At 40.5% G+C, this 23,500-nt stretch overlaps 1 protein-coding gene across 1 annotated transcript in view; it reads right to left on the bottom strand.

Moving 5' to 3' along the window:
* Positions 1-23,500, bottom strand: part of SORCS1 (sortilin related VPS10 domain containing receptor 1) — a 262,316-nt gene that overhangs the window by 8,882 nt on the left and 229,934 nt on the right. Inside the window, 6 exon segments of the mRNA XM_066323615.1 lie at positions 8,266-8,397; positions 10,777-10,889; positions 11,869-11,992; positions 13,820-13,920; positions 13,923-13,952; positions 17,781-17,967. Of these exon segments, the coding sequence (XP_066179712.1) occupies positions 8,266-8,397; positions 10,777-10,889; positions 11,869-11,992; positions 13,820-13,920; positions 13,923-13,952; positions 17,781-17,967 (687 nt within the window).

The following is a 23,500-nucleotide window of genomic DNA, read 5'->3' as shown; positions in this document are numbered from 1 at the left end:
TACAGCAGAGATCAACTTTCCCATTGAACAGTCACAGTTCTCCAGATTGGCTTATTAGGGAGAGGTGGCTGGAAAACTGGAAACACAACATCCCCCATAACCCCTTCATATGCAGTTGCTGAGAATGTGTTTTTATAGCCATACCAGGATCAAGTGGAATCATATTCTAGTGCTCACCACTCAATTCAATTTGTTTTAAATAAATCCTTATTCCTTCTCCAAGATTAATGAAAAATTGTCAGAAAAAAGAACATTCCAATAATTTTTACACCATCTTTTTCATGTTCTTCATTTTTGTCTGGTTGAGCTATTTCAGTAAATTCTACCCAGATATGATTAGATGTTCCTTAGCTATCATTCATCACAGTATGAGATTTATCTGCTTTTTATTTTTTTTAACATTCTTAATGGTTCTTTCAATACTCTTGGCTCATGCACTTCATTTCTGGCTGCTGATCACTTGAATAGGTGCCTTTGGTCCAATATCAATTTGGCAATAACTCTTACAGGCATTTTATTTATACTTTTAAATATATCTCTTTTAAGTTACAATTTATTTCATGGGTGCCAGAATGAGCAGTAAATATATTTTTTCCAATAGCAAGAAAAAATACCACCTGCATTCAAAGAGCCATCTGTTGAGCTCAGAGCAGCAGGGATGGTGACACAAAGATGTGCAGTACATGAAGAATGCCTGGGAAGCAAATTATAACCCTCTTTAAGGATTTGAGCATATTAATAACCAAGATTGACAACTATAAAAAGTTTTTCATCTCTAAAACTAGAGCAACAGATGCAGATTGATATGCTGTAAACCAGGTACATTAATGGCTCATGGAACTAATGGGAAAAGTATCATCTTGGCTGTATCCAGTCTCACATAAAACCTAAACAGCTCTCCTCCATAACCCTGCAGGAATTTTCCTTCCTGCTCTGAGATCCTGATGCTGCTGGGGCAGCTAAACCTCTGGGAAGAAAAAAAAAAAGAAAAACTAAATGCAGGACAGTAAACTAAAGAAAGGAGACAACCACATTGTGTGTCATTCCCCTTCAACACATTAGCTGCAAAATGGCAGGGAAAGAGCAGAGATAAAAAACATACATGATGCCTTCTATGCAAGCAGAGGCTCACTGTGACATGTAACTCAGCCTGCACCTAGCAAACATTGCTATGTAGGACTGGAGAATGGTTTCCTCAAGGATTTGGTCAAGAAATGGAAGAATGGGAGAATGTCAGCATGAGAAGGTACAAGAGATTTGGGCTTTAGTGACTTGAGGGGACAGTGAGATCTCCCCTGGCCTGCCTGTGGGCTCCTGTGGCACTGAGTGAAGAAGCAGAACAGCAGCTGAGAGGTGCTGTGCCTGCCACCCTTCCAGCAGGCAAGGTGTGTGAGAGAAAAGTCAACAGGAATCCCTCTCTGGAGGGCCAATGGAAAGGAAAAACAGGAAGGAGAGGGACAGTAAGGGTGAAGCAGTAAGGGAAACGAAGAAAGACAGAAAGGAAGAGTCACAACTGAAATTTATTATTACTGTATTGCTCTGTTACTTGATTATGAATGAGGACTTCATTGTATAACATCTTGTACAAATTCATCTCAGACTAAAATAATTTCTGCCTGAGACCATCAGTGTCTCAGCAGAGGCTTCAAACAGCTGTAACTGTTCCAGGACTACACACAAAGTGTCAGAACTGGCAGCAACACTGTTCCTTCTATGCACAGTATAAGGCATATTTCCTTGGCTTGATTAATTACATGTTCTCCCTGTGGCCTTTTGTGTACAGTTGTTTTTTTTTTTTTTTTTTTTTTTTCCCTGCCTTGGTCTTTATGGAATCTGAACAAGTGAAAAAAGTGAGTAACAACCTAAGATCTTCAAAAGTGCCAGAAGTTCTAGTGAGAATCAGACATCTGCCTTCCTCAGGCAGCTCTGGAGATTCCTGACACACACATCTGAGGGAAGAACAGATGCATTCAGACGTATTTTTAAAATGCTTGCTTGTTTGGTACAATATTTTCATTTTTCTTTATGTGGAAAACAAGATTTTCTTCAAAACACACATACAGAGTGAAAATGCATTTCAGTACTCCTAAAAATGATCTAAAATAGAAACCATACATGTGGCTTACAAAAGCCAGTATTTGAGGTCAGTGAGGAGCTTACATAGACCTCAAGGGCCAAATTGACACTGGGATTGGACACTGCTCTCCAAAGCTGGACCTGGCAATGTTTGTGGTCCTCACAAGGTCTCAATGGAACTTGTGCACTGAAAGGTCAGTCAGGACATTTGTTTTGAGATTGGAGAACAGACTCCTCTGCCTTTCTTACTCTATTGAGCTTATTTCTAGCTCAGTTATCAGACTTTAATCTAGGAGTGATTCTGACTTGACTTGTTTATTAGTGAAGTGTCTCCTAATTAAATTTCCACACAAAGGCTGATCTCAGCTGTTGACATAATAAAAAGGTTTCAATGATGAACATTTTGGGGTTTGTGCTTCCCGTTATTTCTGCACTCAAAGTGATACCATGGATGCATTTTGGTTTAAAAAGCAGAAAAGGAAACATCAAAGTACCTCAACTTGTTTCAAAAATAGCAATGCAACTCCAGTTGAACAGCCAGACCTTCATCTGGGGAACAGGTTGGCCTCAGGCCTCCCCCTCTTCATCTCTCTCTCCTGGAGATGCAACTAACTTAGCTGAAGACAAAACTTCTTAGAATAGCAACCTCCTAATTTATAGTCTTCAAGAGTCTCTCTTGTGAAAATAATTAGCTTTCAGAATTAGTTTTGGTCCTTAACTGAGCCTCATTGACTTTATCTGCTTCATTTGCAGAATTAAGCATGATGTGCAAAAATAATTCAGTAATAGGAACTATTCTTCATGTATCATTTTTCATCAAAGGACACATAATGAATAATAATAACAGACAATTTGTGAATGGAAAAAAAGAAGAGATTCCAATTTAAAAATGGAACAAAACAAAAATTAATTTGGCTTTTCTTAGCATTTTGTCAGATTTGGGACTGCAAAAGAACCATGTGAACCAAGAAGTAGAATTATCACTGAGAAGGGCATTTTCCCAAACCCTTATTGACTTTTGAAACCCCTGGTGTAAATTATTTTAGACTAATTGAATGTGTTTCAACTGTGCCAGTATGCACTAGCTAAGAATCTTGATAATTTTATAGATACTGTGTAAAGATCTCAACTAATGAGTGCTACACTTCTATTCAATTCATTGAGCAAATCAATAAACAACTAAGGAAAGAATTATGCACATTGATTTAGTAGGAAGAAACTTGAACCAACATTGGGAAAGAGAAGCAGGAGTCAGGGCCAATGTGGATTACTTTAAACTGTGCCACTTGCCCTGGATAACCTTGGACACTTCACATGGGGCCTCTAAAGCTTGCTTGCCTTAGCACTGAAAAGAGCACAGCCACTGACTTACTGGCTCCAGCAGGAATTTCTTCAGATCTTTAATGAAAGATGCTAAATTCAAGCTGCTGGGAGTGCCCAGGGACACTGTGAGAGCACGAGGCAGAGGATATTCCTGTGGTTACTCTGGGACAAGAATGGAACAGCAGATATGAACCCAGAGAGAACCTGGACATAAAAGCCAGGATCCACTTTTGATGAACAAAGGCAGCCAAAAACAGTCTTGAGAATCAAGGGCTGCTCTGTACACTGAGCAAAAGACGAGGGAGAGAGGGCTGACAGTTATGTGGCAGGAGTTAACTCAAAGGTATTAAGACAAGAGATTTACACAGCCTCTCCTGCAGCACACAAGCAGCTATTAAGAAAAGCTGGCTACAGCAAAAAAGCCCCTGGTACAAGGTCTTTTGGTTCACATTATTCCATTCTCTTCTTATCTGCCTCTACTTCTTAATACTGGACCAACCTCCTCTAAGAACTAGTGGGAGACTTGATCTTCATTCAAAGACATAGATGTTAAAAAAATCTCTCCTAGTAAACATTAGATGATTTACCCCATATATCAACCTCTTCCTGGATTTTAATTTCCAGGACTGATTGGCACAATTTTCTCTAAGATTTGGAGCCGTTCAGTGTCATGGTCTTGTTGCTAGAAATATTTTGGTGATGGGCACACCTGAAATACATCAGAAAAAAGAAAAGCACTGAAAGCAAATTCACTGAAACATTAAAGCTTAAGAGGGTGGGTGAAAGAAAACCCCAAACTATAAAATAAGATAGAAGTTCCATCAGCTGCAAAGAAGCAGACGTAAAACTAAATCTGTTTTAAGGAAAGAATCCCAAGAGGTGTATGCTTACAGGATTCTTGAATGCCACTCTCAATGGTTTTAAATACACAAGAGGTATTTTATCTCTGCAGTTCATCACTGTCCATTTGATGTTCAGTCATCCATGTCATTTCCCATCTCTTTGGCTGGATACAGATACTGGCCACAGCTGCAACATATTGAGTACAGTTGGCTACCAACTAGCTGATGTTACCATTTGCCAAAGTCTCCATCCTGCTGTGTTGCTGAGAACTCTTCTCAGAGAAAAGATTAATGGCCTCAAATGTCATTGACTATTTGCTCCTACCCTTGTTTTGCATTATTTTACACTAATTCTGAGTAGGCCAGTGAAAATCACCCAAATGGAGAACTAAAGAGAAATTCAGGATAACACTGAAACATTTACATGAAAAATCACTTCAGAATTCTCATGTACCTCCTGCTTACATTTCATTTGACTAAAAGAAAATGCATTTGTTATGTTTGACAAAAAGCCCCCACTAGTAAACAACATGGAAAGAAGATAATTTGTAAAATGCTAAATAAAAAGATAATCCCTCAGAATCTTCCTATTGAATATAACCATATACTGCAATAAATAGAGTAATCGTAACACCCCTCTACTGAATTTTAGGTCAAATATTTTCCTACTCAGCATTCATTTTGAACTGGATTTGTGCTAAGAATAGCTCTATTTCTTGAAATGTTACTGTTAGAAATTTGCCTTTCACTGAAGAAAAATAATTTTGTGCTTCTCAAGTAACAGATCTGAATTCTGTAATCATCAGATTTACCAATCTCATCCATGAAGATGGTGAAACAACTGCATTCCAGCCCAGGTGGCCAGTGGCAATTCTGTGTGGCTGTTTTTGCAAGATTTGAGATATTTCAGTGTTGTTGCAGTCATAGCATGCAAATCAAAGACCACTGTTTGACAACTGCCAATTATTTATACATTTTTAAACAGGGTGGTAGTCTGTCCTCAGACAGACTGTTAAATGAAGCAGAACAATCAAATGACCCAATTAAAAAGAAAAAGAATAAAAATTAAAAAAAACCCAAACAAGTAAAGCAACAATATTCCTGTCATAAATACAAGATATTGTGAATGTGTTTTGGGATTCTGCAGGATGAAAAAGCCTTTTGATTTCTTAGGAAACTGTGAAGAATAGCTTTGGACTGACTACAGAAAGTGGAGTGGATCAAGCACTTTTTTTGTATTTATGTATTTATGGAATTGTCCTATGTTGCACATTGAGAAAAGTTCCCCAGTCTCACACATAACAGGTTTTTTTAGCTGTCAACAAGAGTCAAACTTTTTAAAAGTACTTTACTCTCCAATGGAAGATATTAGGAATGCAGAGTTCATATTTCTAAATGCAAACAGATATGACAATAATCGATTCTATGTATACGTTAAAAATAATTTGGGACAATTGTATGAAAGTGATACATCAAGTCAGGAAGAAAATGACATTTACCATCTAACCACAGTCTCAAAAAGAGCATGAGACACAAATGGAAAACTGCATGGAAATGTACATTTGTCAAGTGGGGCACTACTGCAATCCCAGTACGACTGGCCTACTGTGTTCAGACTCATAAAACATGACTGGCACAAAGGGGTATTATTGACTTTGATAAATGGGAAACCAAGACCTAGACTTTCAAGGGATAGTGGACATCTAAATGCCTCTGAAGTCAATGGGAATTATGTACCTGGAGACGAGTGGCCAGACAGAGAGACCTAAGAGTATGTTTACAAAGCCAAGTGAATATATATGAGACAAAAACAGAACAGCCTAATCCACCTCAATGGGAAACAGCAAAATGTAGCCTCCCATGGTTATTAAACATGAATGAGATTTACTGGTAAATGTGAAAGTCCATGAAACCACATATACCCCTCATGGTCACCCATGGCAGAACATGGTCACCCCAGAACAGGGGTCTAGCTCAGGTGATGAAGAAAGGAATCCCTATAATGATGTGTTTCCTTAAGGAACCTTATTCCGTTGCAGTACTTGTGTAAACTATTCCCATTTTATTCCCTGTATACTTGGAAGTTTATCTTCTAAATTAGAAAAAATAATTCAGAGTTGTAACTCCTTTGGGTGTGCACCTGCAAACTGGCAAACTCATATACATGCCTTTGAACAGCTTGTTCCTTGCCCTTGAGCACAAAACAGACTTCTATTCCTAGCAGAAAAGAACAGTACACATCAGAAGTGCCTCAGAAGCAACTTAAGCTGTAGCCATCAAAAACATTTGCTCCCAATACTCATCCCAGCAACTTCAAGCACGGGGAGAGGCTGTTGAATGAGCTCTGAAACACTTTGGGCAAGGCACAGTGAAGGATCACAGGCAAAATGGGTGACAAAACAGGAGCGATATCAGAATATGCTTCAGAGCAGAGGGCAGAGACACCTTTTATGGCCCTTGAGCAGTTCTCACTGAAAACCCCACCATTTTCTACTAGAGTTGCTAGAAAGGGTAATGAAGCACCCACAGACCAGAAAGAAAAACATTCTGACCATCCTAATTTTTATTCACAGGAAAGATCTGGCTGCAAATGGCAAATAGTTTCTCTCTCCTCCAAAGGTTACCATTTGGATCCTGCAGGATGCCAGAGATGTTGATGGAGTTACACTGAAAATTACATTTCTTCTTGTCCATAAAAAGGGCCCTGAGAGCACTGCCAGGCCTTCCTTTCTCCACAGCCACAAAGACTCTATTTTTACAGGAGAGAAAAAGAGAGGCATAAAAAGAGGGAGAAAGAGTAAGCTGCTGAATGCGGGAAGAGAGCTGGGTCAGATGTAAATTTGGAAGTTTATGGACTGGCTTCCTTGTCAATTTGTGAAGGAAGTGAGGAGAAGGGGAAATGAAGGAGAAAAAGAAGCAAAGATTTTGCAGAGCAGTAAATCTCCATATTTTTTGTTTATTACATGGGTGGTGAAAATTGAAGAAGAAAGTCATTTGTCAAAAGAAAAGATGACAGCTGGAAATGCTGAGCAAGGGAAAGTGTAAGAATATGGGTGACTTGGAGGTTTGAGGTTCACAGCTAAGGTAACATGGCTTGAGCCATGGACATGCAGTATGGAGAGGCAGAGGTGCTTCCCTCAGGGCCAAAGTTATCCTTGCCCCTGGAATCTGAACTAATAAGCTGAGAGACAGCAGAGGAGCTATGGGACAAGAGGACACAGTTTAGTGGTGCACATGGCAGTGTTAGGTTATCAGCTGAACTCGATGGCATTAGAGGTCTTTTCCAACCTTTGCAATTCTGTAGTTCTGTGATATTTCAGGATTTTTCCTCAGCAGTGTTTTACCTTTTAATTACAATCCTGCTAGGCCCATCTGGTTGGTAGGACCTTTTGGGTCTGCAGTGACACAGAATCCTTGAGTCATCACAACCTATTTCAGCTGTTCACAGAGAAAACAATCCACAGTGGCTCAGCCTCACTTCCAGCACCATGAAGAAGGCAGGCAGATTGCCCAATCCCAACCCTGTGCCTTAAACTAAGGAAGTTCTGGACTGCCCAGGTTTTCCACCCAGTTCTGACCCTCAGTGCTTTCTAGACTTGAAAGTGTCATAAACTTTGCTTCATGAAGCTACTCTGCAGTTCCTGCTGGCAGGAATCATCCCCTAAATCCTTCCTTCTTTCTTCCTGATTCCATGAAGTAAACAGGACTTCTAAGGGAACACAAATGGGCATCTAAACTCCTAAAGACAACTCCAAAGCCTGTTTCCAGTGTTGCAGAGAAAAACCAACCAAACAAACAAGAAAACAACCTGCCCAAACCAACCAACCCCCAAAAAACCAGAAACATAAGAAGAATCCCTGAGGATATAACATGTGTAACATTACCCAGTGAATCAGATGCATTCCTACCATAATTATCAGTTCTAACCATACACAAATCATATACAGATGCAGATGTATAAGTCTCATATATATATACAAAGAAATACACAAACACACACTTCTCCAAGTAATGGGCACGATACCTGCTCTAGGTTTGCTTCTGTTCTTTTTTTTTCTCCTGTGCTATCTTGATATGGTAAAATGAAGAGTTCAGCAGAGGTGGGCAGGCCAGGGAGCACTGCAACCAGGACATGCTTGCTGGAAACACCTGTAGCCTGATACACAGACAAATAATGGGGACAAAAAACAGTGAGGATGGCACTGAATGCTGAGAGCCTCTTCGTTAAGGCATTGCAGTACTTACACCATGTAGGCTGTATCTTGTATGTCTCAATGGCTGAAATTTTGAAATTAGGACTTTAATAACCCTAATTTTGACACATTTGAAAAATTCATAGAAAACATACCCTACAGGCATTACTACCAGGGTCATCTCCAGTCTTACATTTCAGCTGATGCTCCACAATCAGATTGCTGAGTTATTACCCAAAAAAGAATCTAGAATCTCAGGAAGTTTTGTTAGCCAAAGGAAGGAGAAACATAATTCGATGAATCTTCCTCCATTGCCTTTTTGTTGTGAATTATCCACCAAAGGCACTTATATCTCAAGGTTTTGACTTAACCTGAAGTTTTCAAGTGCTGAATTCAGTTGGTCCCTTTTGAAGCAGTGGGAAAAAAGCACCTTCAGATACAAGGATGGATCACAGGTGCACCACAGAGACTCCCTTGCAGTAAGGACTTGGAAGCCTCTCAGACATCAACTGCTCCTAAATGTCAGGAATCCTTCTCCAGGTAGTTCAGGGGCAAAGACATGGAGGAGGTGCTCATTGGAGGAAATGGTGGATGCAGGACAAAGGGTCAGCAAAACTGATCATAAATCATCATTTTCTGAGCTTGACCTGTGGATAACCCTACAACAACTGCTGACAGTCTGGGGAAAACCCTGTAGAGTCCCCTCCACCATACACTAAGGGAAAGCACGTGTCTTTGTTCCCTCTTTTTATTTTGCTTTGTTTTGTAAGGTGCTTTAAGAAAAAACCTTATATATATAAGGGTCTCTTATATTCATTATGAGTATTCTGTGAAGCCAGGGATTGCATTATTTGTGCTTCTCTAACAGGTCACTTTAAGGTGTCAAGAAAGACACAGTATTGCCTTCATTTTCAAAGGCTGGGAACAATTATTTTTTTTCAGAAGTGGGAGACAGTAATCAGAAAATCAATGATGCGAGCAAATAATTATGATCAAAACAAGAAATAGGATATTTTGTGGTAATATGAAATTATCCCTACTCAGAGTGAAGAACAGATTTTAGTACAGAACTATAATTTTGTATGCAGAATTTTATCCAAGTCTGATGATGTTCTGTAATAAGAATATAATACTTTAATAAAAGTTCATAAAAATTCTATAGCACAGCTATAATTTCCTATTGAATTATTTAGTTATTTGACTCATTTTTATACCTTTTACTTAATTGCTGTAGAAATCTACTGGGTTTATCTTTAATTTTCACAGGAAATTCTCACAAAGGCTTGTTTAAGGTGAATCATTTAGCTATAAAAGAGATAATTAGCAATCAATTTTTATTTTTTAATCAAATAACAAAAAGATTTTGTGTTTTCATTGCTCTGCTTTTGGAATGTAGCCTTGGTACTGTGGTTTTACAATTCCTCTTTTTTGATGGTTTGATTTTGCTTTATTGAGATGTTTATATTCTGAGAATTCATCCTGAAGATAAATGGATCCTTGAATACTCGATACAGACATAAATATGTCAGAAGATCAAGCTCCAGAAAATGCTCTTTTCCCCCCTTTCCTCCTGCTTTTAAGAAAATATCAGAAAAAAATCTCAGAAACAATCCAGACAAGCTTGTGCAACTGATCAGTACACAGTTTTTCTAGAGTTTTTGCACAGATGATGCCACAAGTAACACTTAGGCTTGCTAAAAGCATCAACAAGCCTTTTGTCCTTTCAAACCCTTGATTTTTACCTGATACCTGAGTATCATGATTTTTAAAAAAGCAGAAACACCATTTCAGACAATTCCTTTCCACTGAGATGAGAAACCCTAGCCATCTCTTCTATCTCTTCTTACCTCCTCAATTTCAAATCCAAATCCAAATCTTCAGCTACACTTTTTTGTATGCTACTTTTTTTACTGCTATTTTTGTGACATTCTGTTATACAGTTAAAGAAGGAACTTCAGAGCTTCTCTACAGTGTTGATGGGAAAACCAGCATCCAATCCTGCCTGTGAGCCTCATGCTGTATGAAGGACTTAAAGTACTTGCTGTGGTGTTCTCCTGCGTAGTAAAAATTGTTTAATTTTTGGTCACACAAGTTTTCCACAGCATTTTTGCGATTCCATTAGAACAGCACTGCTTTATACTGAAGGCTGACTCTGGGCACCAGATTGTCATAGGATGAGATTATTTCACCTGTCTAAAATTTAGGATGCTGGCCTCAAACACTGTCGATTCTCCATTTCTGGGTGGTGGAAAGGAACAGACATTCTGAGAGAACAGCTGATCCAGTCCTAATGAAGGGGCAAATCAGGAACCCTTGTAACACAGGTTATGCACACAGCTTACCTCCACCAGAGCTCTCTTGACTACTCTGCTGATGTCTCTTCTCCACTCTGGGATATCTGGGTTGTAGTCATCGAGGTTTGGAGAGAATGATAACCTCAGGGACTGAAATTTCTCTGCAGATACAATGACAGTGGTGAGGAAAGACTGAAATGCCTTAATGCCGAATGAGGGGTCAGAACCTTGTGAAACCTGGTGCAGCTCACGCTTTGCTTAATCAGTTTGCAGATGGTGCATGGAGTGTGAGGGAATCCAGCAGTGCAGTGTGACTGAGAGAATCCCTGAGAAATGTGGATAATCTGGGAGATTCATCACTTGAGTGTCCTGGAACGGAAAGGGCTGATCAGTCCTTACTTGAGTGGATGAATAGCACTGCAAAGGGAGCTGTGTTGGGAATGCAAATGAAATGTTACCTTCAATTTGACTTCTGGAGCAGGCATGCCCTGTGTAGGAAGCTGTGACTCAAATAGATGTGCCTCAAATCCTAGAGATCTTAACTGGAAAGGAACAGGGATAAATGTGGGGAGAGGACTAGCCTCGGAAAATGTACCTAATCTCTCTTGCTGTTAACAGAGGTGCCCATATTGATCACACTCAGCTGAAACTGGGATTCCCAGTGGGCCTTAGGCTCCATCTACACTATATGGTATTTGTGTGCCCTAACTGCTTCTGACTCATGAGAACAATGTCAAATCAGTACAGAGTTCTGTGCAGAACTGCAGCACACAGCATTGATTTATCTTTCAAGCTGAGCAGCTTTTGTGTGAGTTAAGAGGCCTCTGCTGGCCAAGAAGGGAGAAAACCAGCTTACAAAACAAGCTAACATTTTGACAATCATGTAGGATGATCAAAGAGTGATGGAGCACATGCAGAGGGCTCTGGGAAGGAGATCAATGTTCTGCAATCATGTCAGTCTGCATTACTGTCAGGCAGTGGCCTTCAGAGATACTATGCTGGACTGGTAACACTGGAATTCAATTTATAATCTCATTCAAAGCATTCTGGAATAAAGACCTCTTGTTGCTGCCAGATAACCTGGCTCTCTAAATGCTGACTATGGAGAATCCTATGTGAAATAAAAGGGGAAGGACTCACCATATACTGCAATAGTCTTTGTGTCCTGAAGAATGGTGTTTCCTGCTGAGACCTGAACAGTGATGGTGTTCATCCCTTCCACAGAAAATGTGAATGTGATGCTCCCTTCCAATGTGATCAGTGGCTGCAAATATACCATAAAAGGAAAAATTCAGTTAATTTGGCTGGAAAGGAAATGCAAAACTGAGTTTGGCTCTCTAACCTATTGGGAAGGTTTAGGCAGTTAGTTCCAGACTAGAAATTTCAGACTCAGGAGGGGCCCTGTGACATGGCACCTAATTTCCTAGAGAAGGCAGACCAGTCCCAGACAGGGATGTCCTCCTAAAGCTCAGAGTAAGGTACCTAAAATTTCCAAAGGAGCTATGTTTTAAGATTCCAGTGCTTCCTTTCCCTTAGCATGCTGGTTGTTCTGGATCCCATGTTAAAATTTTCACCTTTGCTCACTCCCCAGAGAGGCCCAGATCCTGCTATAAAGGCCTGCAACACTCACTGAACAGGTGGCACTCTGCTTTCCTAAATCTAGTGTGAGTGCTTTATTTAAGGTGACTCAAGGGGGTTGTCACAGAACCAGCCAAATTAAGATTTCACATTCGCTATCCCATGTTATCCTTAGATACAGAGACATCATTTTAGGCAAGTGCTGACACCTGAAATGACACAGATCCCTTTAGCTGTGAATCAGTTTATCAATGAGTTGTGTCCTCCAGCAGACTCTCCTTAACTTCTCTTTTCGCTTGTTAATGAACTCTGGTTGAGATCTTCAAAGCACCCAGTATTAAGTCAAACTGTTGCCATTGTAGTCTATAGTAAAACTCACACTTCAATGAGAACAGAATTAGACCAACCCTGATCACTTAGGAGCTTAGGAGATCAGAGGGAAGGTTAAAAGGTGACAATCACAGCCTGTAAGAACCTCTAGGGGGAGATGATTGCTGATAGTACAGAGAGTTCTTTAATCTACACAAAAAGGCCTAACAAGATCCAACAGCTTGAATCCCAGACTAGATAAATTCAGACTACAAACATGGTGCATGAGTTCAAAGCTGAGAATAATTAGCTGTGGGGAAATAGTTGGAGGAGCTCGTCAGAAGGAGAAGCAGTGCATTTTCCATCCTCTGAGGAAAATTATTAATGCAAAACAACAATAAAAACCCAGGTTCTGCCTTAGTCACAAGAGTAAAATAAAGCAGAAGGTACTGATCAAACTCTCCAATCTACCTTATACAGAAGAGAACCACATGTGATTATGAAGGTCCTTCTTGCCTCTACAAAATCCATGACAACCTTTCCCATCAGAAACTAGTTAGGGTTTCTGGGTACTTTAGCCACAATTATATGTGAAGTAACTGCTCTTATTTCTGTGCAGATTCAAGAAGACTACAAGCACACAGACAGCAGAACATGACGGATGATACTCTCATATCTGAGCAGAGCCCTGGGGCAGGGAGATGTGTTGGGAACCATTTCATCCACCTGTGGCACATGAAAATAAGGTCCTCTTGCACCTTAGCATAGAGTGCTGGGGCTCAGCATAGGCCAGTTCCAGATAGAAAATCTTTCAAGCTTTAGCTTGAAAGATTATTTTCCTAAAAAAAAATCTTCCAAAGCCCCTACTTTTTTTTCTTCGTGTTACTGAAGAAGGGAGGGTGAAGCAAAACAGTAGAAACTCTCCCGGATTTTGGTTAACTATGTTCACCTTGGATGGAATTAAGGAAGAGAGCTATTGGCAACTTGCATGAAATAGCAATAAACCCTGCAGCTAAGTCACAGCCACAAACACAAAGCACTACTTACATTTCCATGTTGGTTTCCAAGGACCATTAGTGTCTCGGCATTTGGTTTACAGTTTTCTTGCATATGTGACTACACAGAAGCATTCCCAGATCCCTCTCTCCCTCCCTCTTCTGTCAGAGAGCTCCTCCAGGATTATTTTGACCTCAGGAATACAAACCTCTGTGTTGTTCCCAAACCACCAGACATAAGTGAGTGTTCCCACTTGGCTCGGCCACAGCACCGCTGTGGCGTTGATCTCCTTGTTCTTCGTGGTGACAAGGGCAGAGATAAGTGAACATGTTCCAAGGGACCTGCACGAACACAAGCAGCAGGTGAGTCCTCCCTCTATTTGAAAAGTCAAACTGGATGGGTTATCCACTGGTTTAGGGAAGAAAAGTCTTCCCTAAATCACCATGAGACACGACAGAATGTTTTGGCTTGGTACCATTTCTAGAGAGGAAGTCTTAAATCTGTTCCTCAGAGACAGGAGCCCCCCTTGTACCTGGAACTGAAAAACTTGGACTCTCTACTGCACCAATAAAGTCAGGAGCTTATATGACTTTTACAATAGAGACAAAGCCCTGTTGTGTGAATGTGGCCTTCACTGGGAAGACATAAGAACATGCAGCACAAAGGGCTTCAGCAGACATGAAGCATCTTTGCTTGAAAACTGCTATGATTTGGAGAACTTCAGCTGAAGCTCTTTCTGAAGGCAGCTATTCACTGAGTGTCTGCATTTTAATGTTACCTTATACTCCCTCCTTTTCATCAATAAACTCTTTCATTTCTTCAGTATAAACAGAACATAATTCATTCGACAAGTGACATTATGCCCAGGGTTACACATTTCCCATCTTCTGGAAACAGATGGGCCTTTGTTGTTAAATCTTGTTCTATAGATTATTTTTAAAATGTGATCTGACTGTTCACTAACAGAACAAAGCAACTGTCCTGAGTGACAGGGAAAGAAAAATAAAGAAACCTCAGGTGACATGAGGACATGCGTTCCTTAAAAAAATTAAGGCCACATCTACACATTGTCTATCTGTGAGCTCCCCAGTGATGAGAACCACAGCCATAGCCTTCATTGTTCATAAAGAGTTGAGATGCATCGCCAGAGAATTTTATATATTTCCAGAGAGGATCTTTCAGATATAACCCATGCATGAATCACCACTTAGACCTTGCAGACTAAAGGAATACCACATACTCTGGAGAAAGCATCCTGTATAACAGAGTAGGCAGAGTGAGGAAAAAACTCCTAAACCAGATTGTATAAACAATGCCAGAATAAGGACCAGTGTTCCTGATTTATTACTGAAATGGATCTTTCTCTGGGTTGTAGACACAGCCACTGCTTAAGCTGAAGCAGCCCAATTAAATGTTATCCATGATCACATTAACCAAAGTTCTCTATACATGAGACCATGGCTTATTTTGCATTTTATAAGCTGCCAACCCTCTTGGAAATTCATGAGATGCCACAATTTCATCCTTATCATTTTAACGGCATCTTCCTGCTCTGATCCATGCTGTTCTTGCTTTCAGCAAGACCCTAAGGCCTGAAAAACAGCATTTTCCCCAGCTAAATTCAGTGACGACTGTAATGATGTAGCCCATGGAAAGTCTGATACACTCCATCATTACTGCATCACTGCTCTGAACAGATCCCAAATGATCCTGCACAGCAGAAAGTGCCCAACACCTCCATGGACCTTCCCCATACAATGGCTAGGAAGGGATATGAAAGAATGGCTCAAGCAACCCAATTCTGCCTGAGCATTTCCCAGCACAGCTGGGTCAAGGAGGCTGAAAAGCTGAGCTGTTATCTGGCCAGCAGATGGGGATAGCTCACTCTGGATAGGCCCTCCTGGAAGGAGACTGTTTTCTCCCAGGTAAGCTTCAAGAGGATTCAAGAAAATTAATTTCTGAGCTCCATGCAGGGCTATGGAAGCTATGGCCTTCACCTGTCCCAGGGAAAAAAAACCACTGTACAAGTTCTAGAAAATTGAAAGAGAGAAGTTTCCCAACAGGCTCACTTGCACAGGTGATGTTATTTTGAAGAATCCAGGGAAATCCATGACTAACTTTCCAGGAGAAAATTTTGATATGTCAGGACAGCTGAGAGACAGGCTGTTGGCTTGAGCAGTTTACATACAACAGTTTATACTGTCCAACCAACTCAAAATGCTCCTGTCTCACAGCAACCTGCGTTTCTGGATCCCTGGAGCAACTGCAGGAAAGGCACTGCTCCTGTGCACTGGCCACATGGCTGCAGCAGGATGAGGAGAGCATAGGATGAAGGCTTTACTTTTATCTTTGAGACCATAAGCCCCGAGGCTCAGTGCCTGCAGTTTTTTTCCTGCAGGAGGAGTGCTGGCCACAGGTGAGGGAGGTGCTGGAAGCCTGTTAATACATGAGGCTGCAGACACTCATGTATTAACCCTGCAACCAGGAATCACCCAGTTTGTATCCCTTCCTAAAGCTCTGCCTATTCAGGCTGCACCTTGCTTGTCTATGGATCTTAGTGTGTGTCTATGTTAAAGACAGATATTTTTGCAAAACTCCCCAAAGGCCAAGCTCAAACCCCCCAAGCAGAATACACAGCAGAGTGGCAATGCAAGCATTCAAATAGGATTTAGAAGCTTTTGTGGATCAGGATGTTAGAGACTCTGGAGGGGGCTGGATCTACTGCACATCCCTGTCCTCAGCAAGTCTTTTTCTGGTCTGAGTGGCACCATGCTCATTTGTAACCTGTTTTGTAATCCCTAATTCTTGTCATGTAGGGGAAGGTGAGACATATCCCTTAGAGTTGTCACTCCTACAGAGAGTCTGGCACATATAATCTGGGCCTGACTGCAATAATCACTCAGAGTTTAAATCCTGTGCTGGCAATTACCTATGCAGAACACAGCAGCTGATAGTGTATGTTTCTAAGTCGCACAAACAAATCTGAATATTGTTCATTTCTTGTACAGCCTAAACAATCAAAATGGTTCATAAGCCTTCAGTGCCTCAAGAAAATGATTTAGAGCAGCTGTAGACCAGAAAACTAGTATGAGTGAATGAAGGCTGGACATCTGAAAAACCAAAGGTGTTTTAGAAGGGGGACATTCAGGTGGATATTTGTTCCTCCTCCTCTGGTTCTCCATTAAAGAGCTGCTCTCCTACCCTCAAAAGGCAGCTGCTTTCATGCTGTGTGAACTAACCCCAAAACCAGAGGCAAAGTTGTGCCACAAAGAATGTGCCAAATCATCTATACAATATGTGCAGTTAGTTTGGTAGATGGTAAACAATATTTCTGTAAACATAACTTCGTGTTTTAGAATTTCCTTTTTTTCTCAGTTAATCTGGCACAGAGGCACACAGCAAAAACATAAATAACAAACAAAAACCCCTACCGTATAAAGAAAATTATAGCCCCAAACAAAATCCATTAGGAATGTTACGAAAGTTTGATAAATAGATTGACCCTTCGGGTTCATAAACATGTGCTAGAATAAATATGAAAAAATACAACGTTAGTTTTATCCAACAACTTGGGATACATTTCAGTAGTAAACCAGACACATATGAAGCATAAAAATGTTAAAAAGAATAGCAGAAAGCAATGTGAGGATAAGTTGGGGTTTTTTTTTTCAATACTATTTAATAAAAGATTTTGGTTCCTATGACAACAGAAACACTGAAATGTACTGGTTTCCATCCCAGAGGTGGGTGTGTTTCATTAGAGGGCAAAATATGCACAAAATAAAATTCAAAGCTTTTAAAAGTCATTAAAGATCCCTGGGTATCTTTGTTGCTCTCGAAGTGTAAGCTTGATAACGAAAATACATTTCAGAAAGGGCTGGACAATCCTTTGAGGTGTCCCAAATTAGACTATCCAAAATTAGAGATAAAACATAGCTTAGAAAGCAAAAGTTAATAATTAGACTCAATGATCTTAGAAGTCTTTTCCAACCTTAATGAACCTACGTTTCCTCTCAGTCTGGAATCAAGGGTCTGTCTGGAGGAGAGGTGAACCCTGATCATTTCCCCCCACTCTGGACCCAGCTGCCAAATTCCAAATGTCACCTCTAGCTCCAAGCAATAATTCTAAGAGAAAACCAGAAGCTACCAAGGGGTATGAACATACATACACGTTACATGCAGGTAGAGGACAGCGCTGTCAGAACCCAGGCTGTTTTCCACCAGCACGGTCACTCGGAATATGCCCACGTTCTGGTAGATGTGCTTGATCCCATCTTCTGTTGAGCTGAGATTGGCATATGACACAGCAATGCCATCTCCAAAATCCACCTGGATGAGGGATCTCTGGAGGTCTCCCTGTGGTGAAAGAGAAAGGATCGAAACAGGCTCTGTTTTGCTTTTGAGAGATGGGATCCGAGGGGTGACCGAGACCAACCGGAGAACAGTGACAGGGTCTGATGTACCAGAGGAACAGCCTGCACTGCCCTGTCAGACAACCCTGGCTGCTAAAGATCCCTCCCTTTCATGTAAGATGCAGCATTTTGCCTTACCTTTAAACATCCTCACTCCCTAGGAAATGACCCTCTGGCTCTGCATGGTGCTCATGCTGGCTGTGCTCACCATTGCTGGCTACTGCCGTGGAGCACCTCCACAGCCTGGTGCACTGCAGCAGTGGCCACTGTCTGGAATGATGGAATATTAATAGCTGATCATTAATAACCTTTCATAAAATCGGCTCAAAGGACTTTTTATATTTACTTTGGGTTTGTTTACTCTCCCTTTTCTTCTCTTTCTTCCTTTTTCTCCCTCTCTGAGAGAGAAACAGTCCTCTGGATGCCCAATTCCCCTTCTGGAATGAAAGGTACCTGTGTGAATGGCTGGCATCAGGCATGTATCCACACCAGAAAGAGATGTCAATATATGTGACTATAAGAGGAAACTGTAACAGAACTTTTATACTCCTCATGTTCTCTCAGTCTTTTTATAACCTGTGAAGGCAGAAATAGTGGAGGCTTGCCTAAATGGGAAGCAAAAGGAGCAGACTCTATACCTCATGGTGGCAAGAGCAACAAATTTTCCCAGATGCTCTCTTTTAATAGACTAAAGTTGTTTTTACACTGCCCTGGCACCCTGCTGGAAGCTCTGTTGCTTCCAAATAGAGACAAAAATAACTGTGTTGCTCTATTATGGAGTATCCCAGACTGAAGGTGTGGCAGGGAAATGGTCTTAAGAACAGAGTGATGTCCTTTGTTGACCTGAGTTATTAGAAAGATGTGCAGTTTCAAAAATGATGCAGTGCTTTGGGCACTCCTGTCTGTTTGACTGAGCCAACAGAAGCCACCAAATGGGATATGCTTCCATAACCAGAAATGACCATACATAACCTCTGAACCTCTTTCAGAGGGGGACTATTATTATCTCAAGTCCAGTGCTGGACTCAGACCAAATACAGAGATCTCTGAAGTATCCTTTGATGCTCTCCCAGTTCCTCCAGGCCCCTCATTATTAGAGTTTCAGTTGTCTTTTCTTACTCAAAAGGAGATGATGTCTTTGAACAGTAAGGCCACGCTGCTGAGACAAAAGCTTTCCACATGGTTAAAAACTTGCCACCACAGTGACCCTGCTGGATTTATCAGCTCTGAGGATATTCAAAGTCGTGCAGTTGAAGTCTGTTTCAGGTCATGGAATATTCCTCCACATATCTGAGGTAGCAGCAGAAGACGAAAAGGGTGACAGCTTTTTAGTCTCCTTTCTTCAAGTGTCAAAATTTGTGTTCTGATGACCCCTTTTTTTTCTCGCCTTCATTTTGTCCATAGCCATGAAACTCATGCTGTCTACAGGTGTGGCCAGGGAAAGGAGCCATTTCTAAGGCATGCAAGATTTAGATTTCAATTTCTAGGTAGAGAAGATACTGACAGAAACCACTGAAAATCTAATTCGAGAAGAGCTTCAGCTGCTGTTCCCTCAGACTTTTTTATTTGTCTTGGCCTTTCCTGTTTTAAAACCCTTTGAACTGGAAATACATTTTCCATTGTATAAGATCCAGGCTATAACACTCCTCTGAAAATGCCACATTTTGAAAATCTGACATTTAAAATTCTAGCTTAGGAAGTGGGAGAGAAAAGTCAGGAAAACAAAGAGACTGTGTTTTGACTTGTTCTAATATTTTATCTGTGCCAGGTAAGGGCACAGGCAGAGTAAGACAGGAAGAGAAAGCAGATGAGCCAAAATCCAAACATCTCCCACACAGCCCACACCTGATTTAAACCAACCCAAGTGTCACTCTCTCTGTCTCCAGCATCTCTCCAGAGCCAATTGCAAGAGTTTGTTTTACCAAGAGAAGTTTTGTTCCACAACAATTTGATGTCTATCCATACACCTTGCAAAAAAACCCCTCCTGTTACTTTTTCCAGCTTCTCCTTTTTATTTTGTCAAGCTCAATATTCCACAAATTTTCTGAAGCTTTTAGCCCAATTAAGGCAGAAACAAAGTTCCCTGCATAACCTGCAGGAGACAGACACTGCTGCTGTTGGAGTGTTTTCATGGATTAATTAATTGTGTTTTCTTTAGATTAACCCTTTTCTCTGCAACACGCACAAGCTTGGATATAACCTGAAGTACACTGCAATCTTGATAAAGGCTTTTGTGAACCCAAAGGCTTAAGCATATGCTAAGCTTTAAGAACTTTTAGCCTGAAAAGAAGCCCTTATAATTAAATCCAAGTTTCCCAAGGCCCCATATCAAACCCTTTACCTACCTAGACAACGTTAGTTACTAAAATGTAAATCAGAAATGTGCTCTTTTCTAAAGGATTTTCTCTTTTTTTCTGAGCATATACAGAATTTTCCTCTCTCCCTCCTTCCTGCTTCTGCCTTCTAAGCCAAGCTCACCTTTCCTTTTTCCTGCATCTTGACCAAAGGAGCCTCGAGTGCACACAAGACCTGGACATTACCAAAAATCTCTGTGAAGCTTCCTGCCTCAGGGTATATCAAGAAACACCCCATACAGTTTGCAACAATATTTTTATATTTTGATTACTTTTATGCTGCTCTCACACCTCTTTTGGTGGATGTGAGATGTCAGACCCTCCTAACAGGATTCTCTTTCTCAAACACACCACTGGAATCTTGCCCTGAAAGTTGTAACAATGCATTTTCCTTATTGACTTTTAGTATTTGTATCTAAATGGAAGTATTAAAAATAGAACAAACCCGGCACAAGGTTTTTAATTTTGATTCCCATGTTTCAGATTTCATTTTTAAGTCTTTAATTATGCACTGACTTCTGTGTCTTCCTTAGAGATGTTGACAATAGATTTAATTATCCTTTGCAAGAAACAGACACGACTACTGTTGGAGGGTTTTCATAGATTAATTCATTGTGCTTTCTTTAGATTAACCCCTTTCCCTCTCTGGCATTTTCCTGTCACCAGAAGAAGTCATTCATCAAAGATATTTCACTGGAACTGAATATCCACATATGGCATACTTTTAATCTAGATCTGATTCAAGTATATTCTTAATTTTTAACAGATACTTAGATCCAATTTGATCCAAGAACTGAAAAACATGCTTTCCTATGTAAATCTCTGCTGCCAGAGAGATGGACTTAATTTTTGCAATCAGAAACTGAACAGAAAGGTGCCTTTTAGCAGGGCAAATTGCTTGATACTTTTCACATGTACTTCTTTTTCAACACCGAATAGTGAATTGTACTGATCACATCCTTCATCCTGACTGCCAGTTGTGCCAGCTCAACTCAGCTATGAGCTCTTTTTACAGTACTACATCTTCTGTGCCCCCCAGGAATCAATAACAGCCTCTCAGGATTATGCAGAATAATTCAACCAGTGTGACTGGAAGTGCATTACCAGACTGTGGTGCTGTGTGTCATTAGGAAGGCAAGGTCCACTTTCATACATTTTCATGGAATTTCGACAGTGAACTTAAAAATGCATGGAAGACTCTTGATTTCTCCCAAGCAGCTTGTCATCATCAGAAAATGCAATTACAATTCAGACGACAGTGGTGTGGGGGAGGGTACATACTGTGTTATTTGTGTGTTATTACAGGAGTGCAGTGCTGTTAGTAAGATAAACAGCCGTGATTCAGCATGTGCATTGAAAGTTAGGATTCAATAGAAGGTTTCATATTCTGATTCGATTTCAATTATTACTAACAATCTTGTGATATCAAAAGAGGGATACTGGAAAAAAAAGAAAAAATTAACCACAAAAGACCAAAAACAGACTATGCTTTTAATTACTACTAGCTTTGCACCTTTAATTTGAGTACAGCAACAATCAAAACAATCCTAATGCTAAGCTCATCTCCAGAAACTTCACCTGAGTTGAATATTGAACTGCACCAAACAATAGGGCTGATGTGGGAAATGTTAATGGTACTGTGCCCCCAGCAGGATCCCCAAGCTCATTAAATGTACCTGGGACACAGTGTACCTTGTACAGCCATGTATCAACATTGTCATTACAGAGAGCCACGGCAGCTTCTAGGAAATTCTGGGCTTCATTTGTATGTTCACAGGGTAAGAGACACTCCTCTGGATTTATCAGCAATCACTACACAAATGCAAGACATGGGGGGTATGAGGCAGAAAGCAAAACTCTATTTTCAAAATGAGGGAAAAAAACATCAGAAAGTTTTAAGTTTATTACTCAAGGTCATGCAGAAGGAGCTCAGAGTGCAGTTCAGGAATGAGTTCAGATTGCCTGAATTCTAGCCTGTGGCCTGAAGTGTAGGAACAAATTAGCTTTCCCCACACATTAGTCTAATCCAAACATCACATAGCAGCAGCAAGCAGTTAAAAGCAAGCCAAAATCTACTCCCAGTGGAGTGACTTTGCCAAGTGAGAACTGAGGCAGACCTGGAATGTCAAAGATTTTTGGCTGTCATTTTATCAAGATAAAAAATAAATTAGAGGAGGCAGTTTCTCTGTGAATTATCTGTAATGAAACAGTCAAAGCCCTGAACCTTCCTGCCCTGAATGTCTTTACCATCCATTTCCTCAGCGAAGATGTGTGAGCAATCAGATGAAACAAGTTTGAAAGCCATTGTGCTGAACAGCATTGCTGCAGCTTTCAGAGCCTCTGCTGAAGCAGTACAGCAGCACAAGTGTCTGATGTTCACACAAATAATTCTAACATACAAATAACAATTGTGGTTGTGACAGGCAAGAGACCTACGTGACCATGTGATCAGGAAGGCACACAGAAACAACACACACTTAATAAAATCCCTCTATTTTCTACAACAGGGAAAAAAAACATGCCAAGGACATTGGGTTGAACAACTCAAGTAGGAGAAGTGCCTTTGTAACTTTGCATTTTGGTTTTCTTCTGTTGCTATCCAGAAATAAAGCAAGGATTCAGGTTTTTTAGGCTGAGAAACAATTCTTGTTGAATGCTGCAGTGTGAGAGGTACCAGCCCTGGGTCTCTGCATGTAGCCCAGGCCAGGGCAGAGAATTAAACTTTTAATTGGCAGCATGTTTAGTCAATGAAAAATTTGCTTTTAAGCATTGCTACTTTTCTTATGTGCTGTCACACAATGACAAAAATGCTGTTGGTGTTCTGCTTATCTCATGGAAATTTAAGAGTAAAATTCCCAGCTTAAGTACAATGCCTTGCTTATTAAACACTTCCAAAATACGTCATAAAATGCAACATATGATAGTAAAGGCAATATTGATGAATCTTGGATGCTGTCACCCACTGAAACTATCACGATGATTATACCCAGATTAATTGGACAAATAACTTGGCCAAACCTTTCCAATAATGGAACCATAAATATTAAGTGCAAGGTGACCTTGCAAGCAGTTTAGAGGAAGTCATACAGAAATTCTAAAAGGTGATAGGAGACTAAGATCACT

This window comes from Sylvia atricapilla, chromosome 8 (assembly GCF_009819655.1).
Source record: "Sylvia atricapilla isolate bSylAtr1 chromosome 8, bSylAtr1.pri, whole genome shotgun sequence".
In the NCBI taxonomy this organism is placed as follows: Eukaryota; Metazoa; Chordata; class Aves; order Passeriformes; family Sylviidae; genus Sylvia; species Sylvia atricapilla.
The sequence above is the reverse complement of the archived record's forward strand: the minus strand, read 5'-3'. Positions and strand labels throughout refer to the sequence as shown.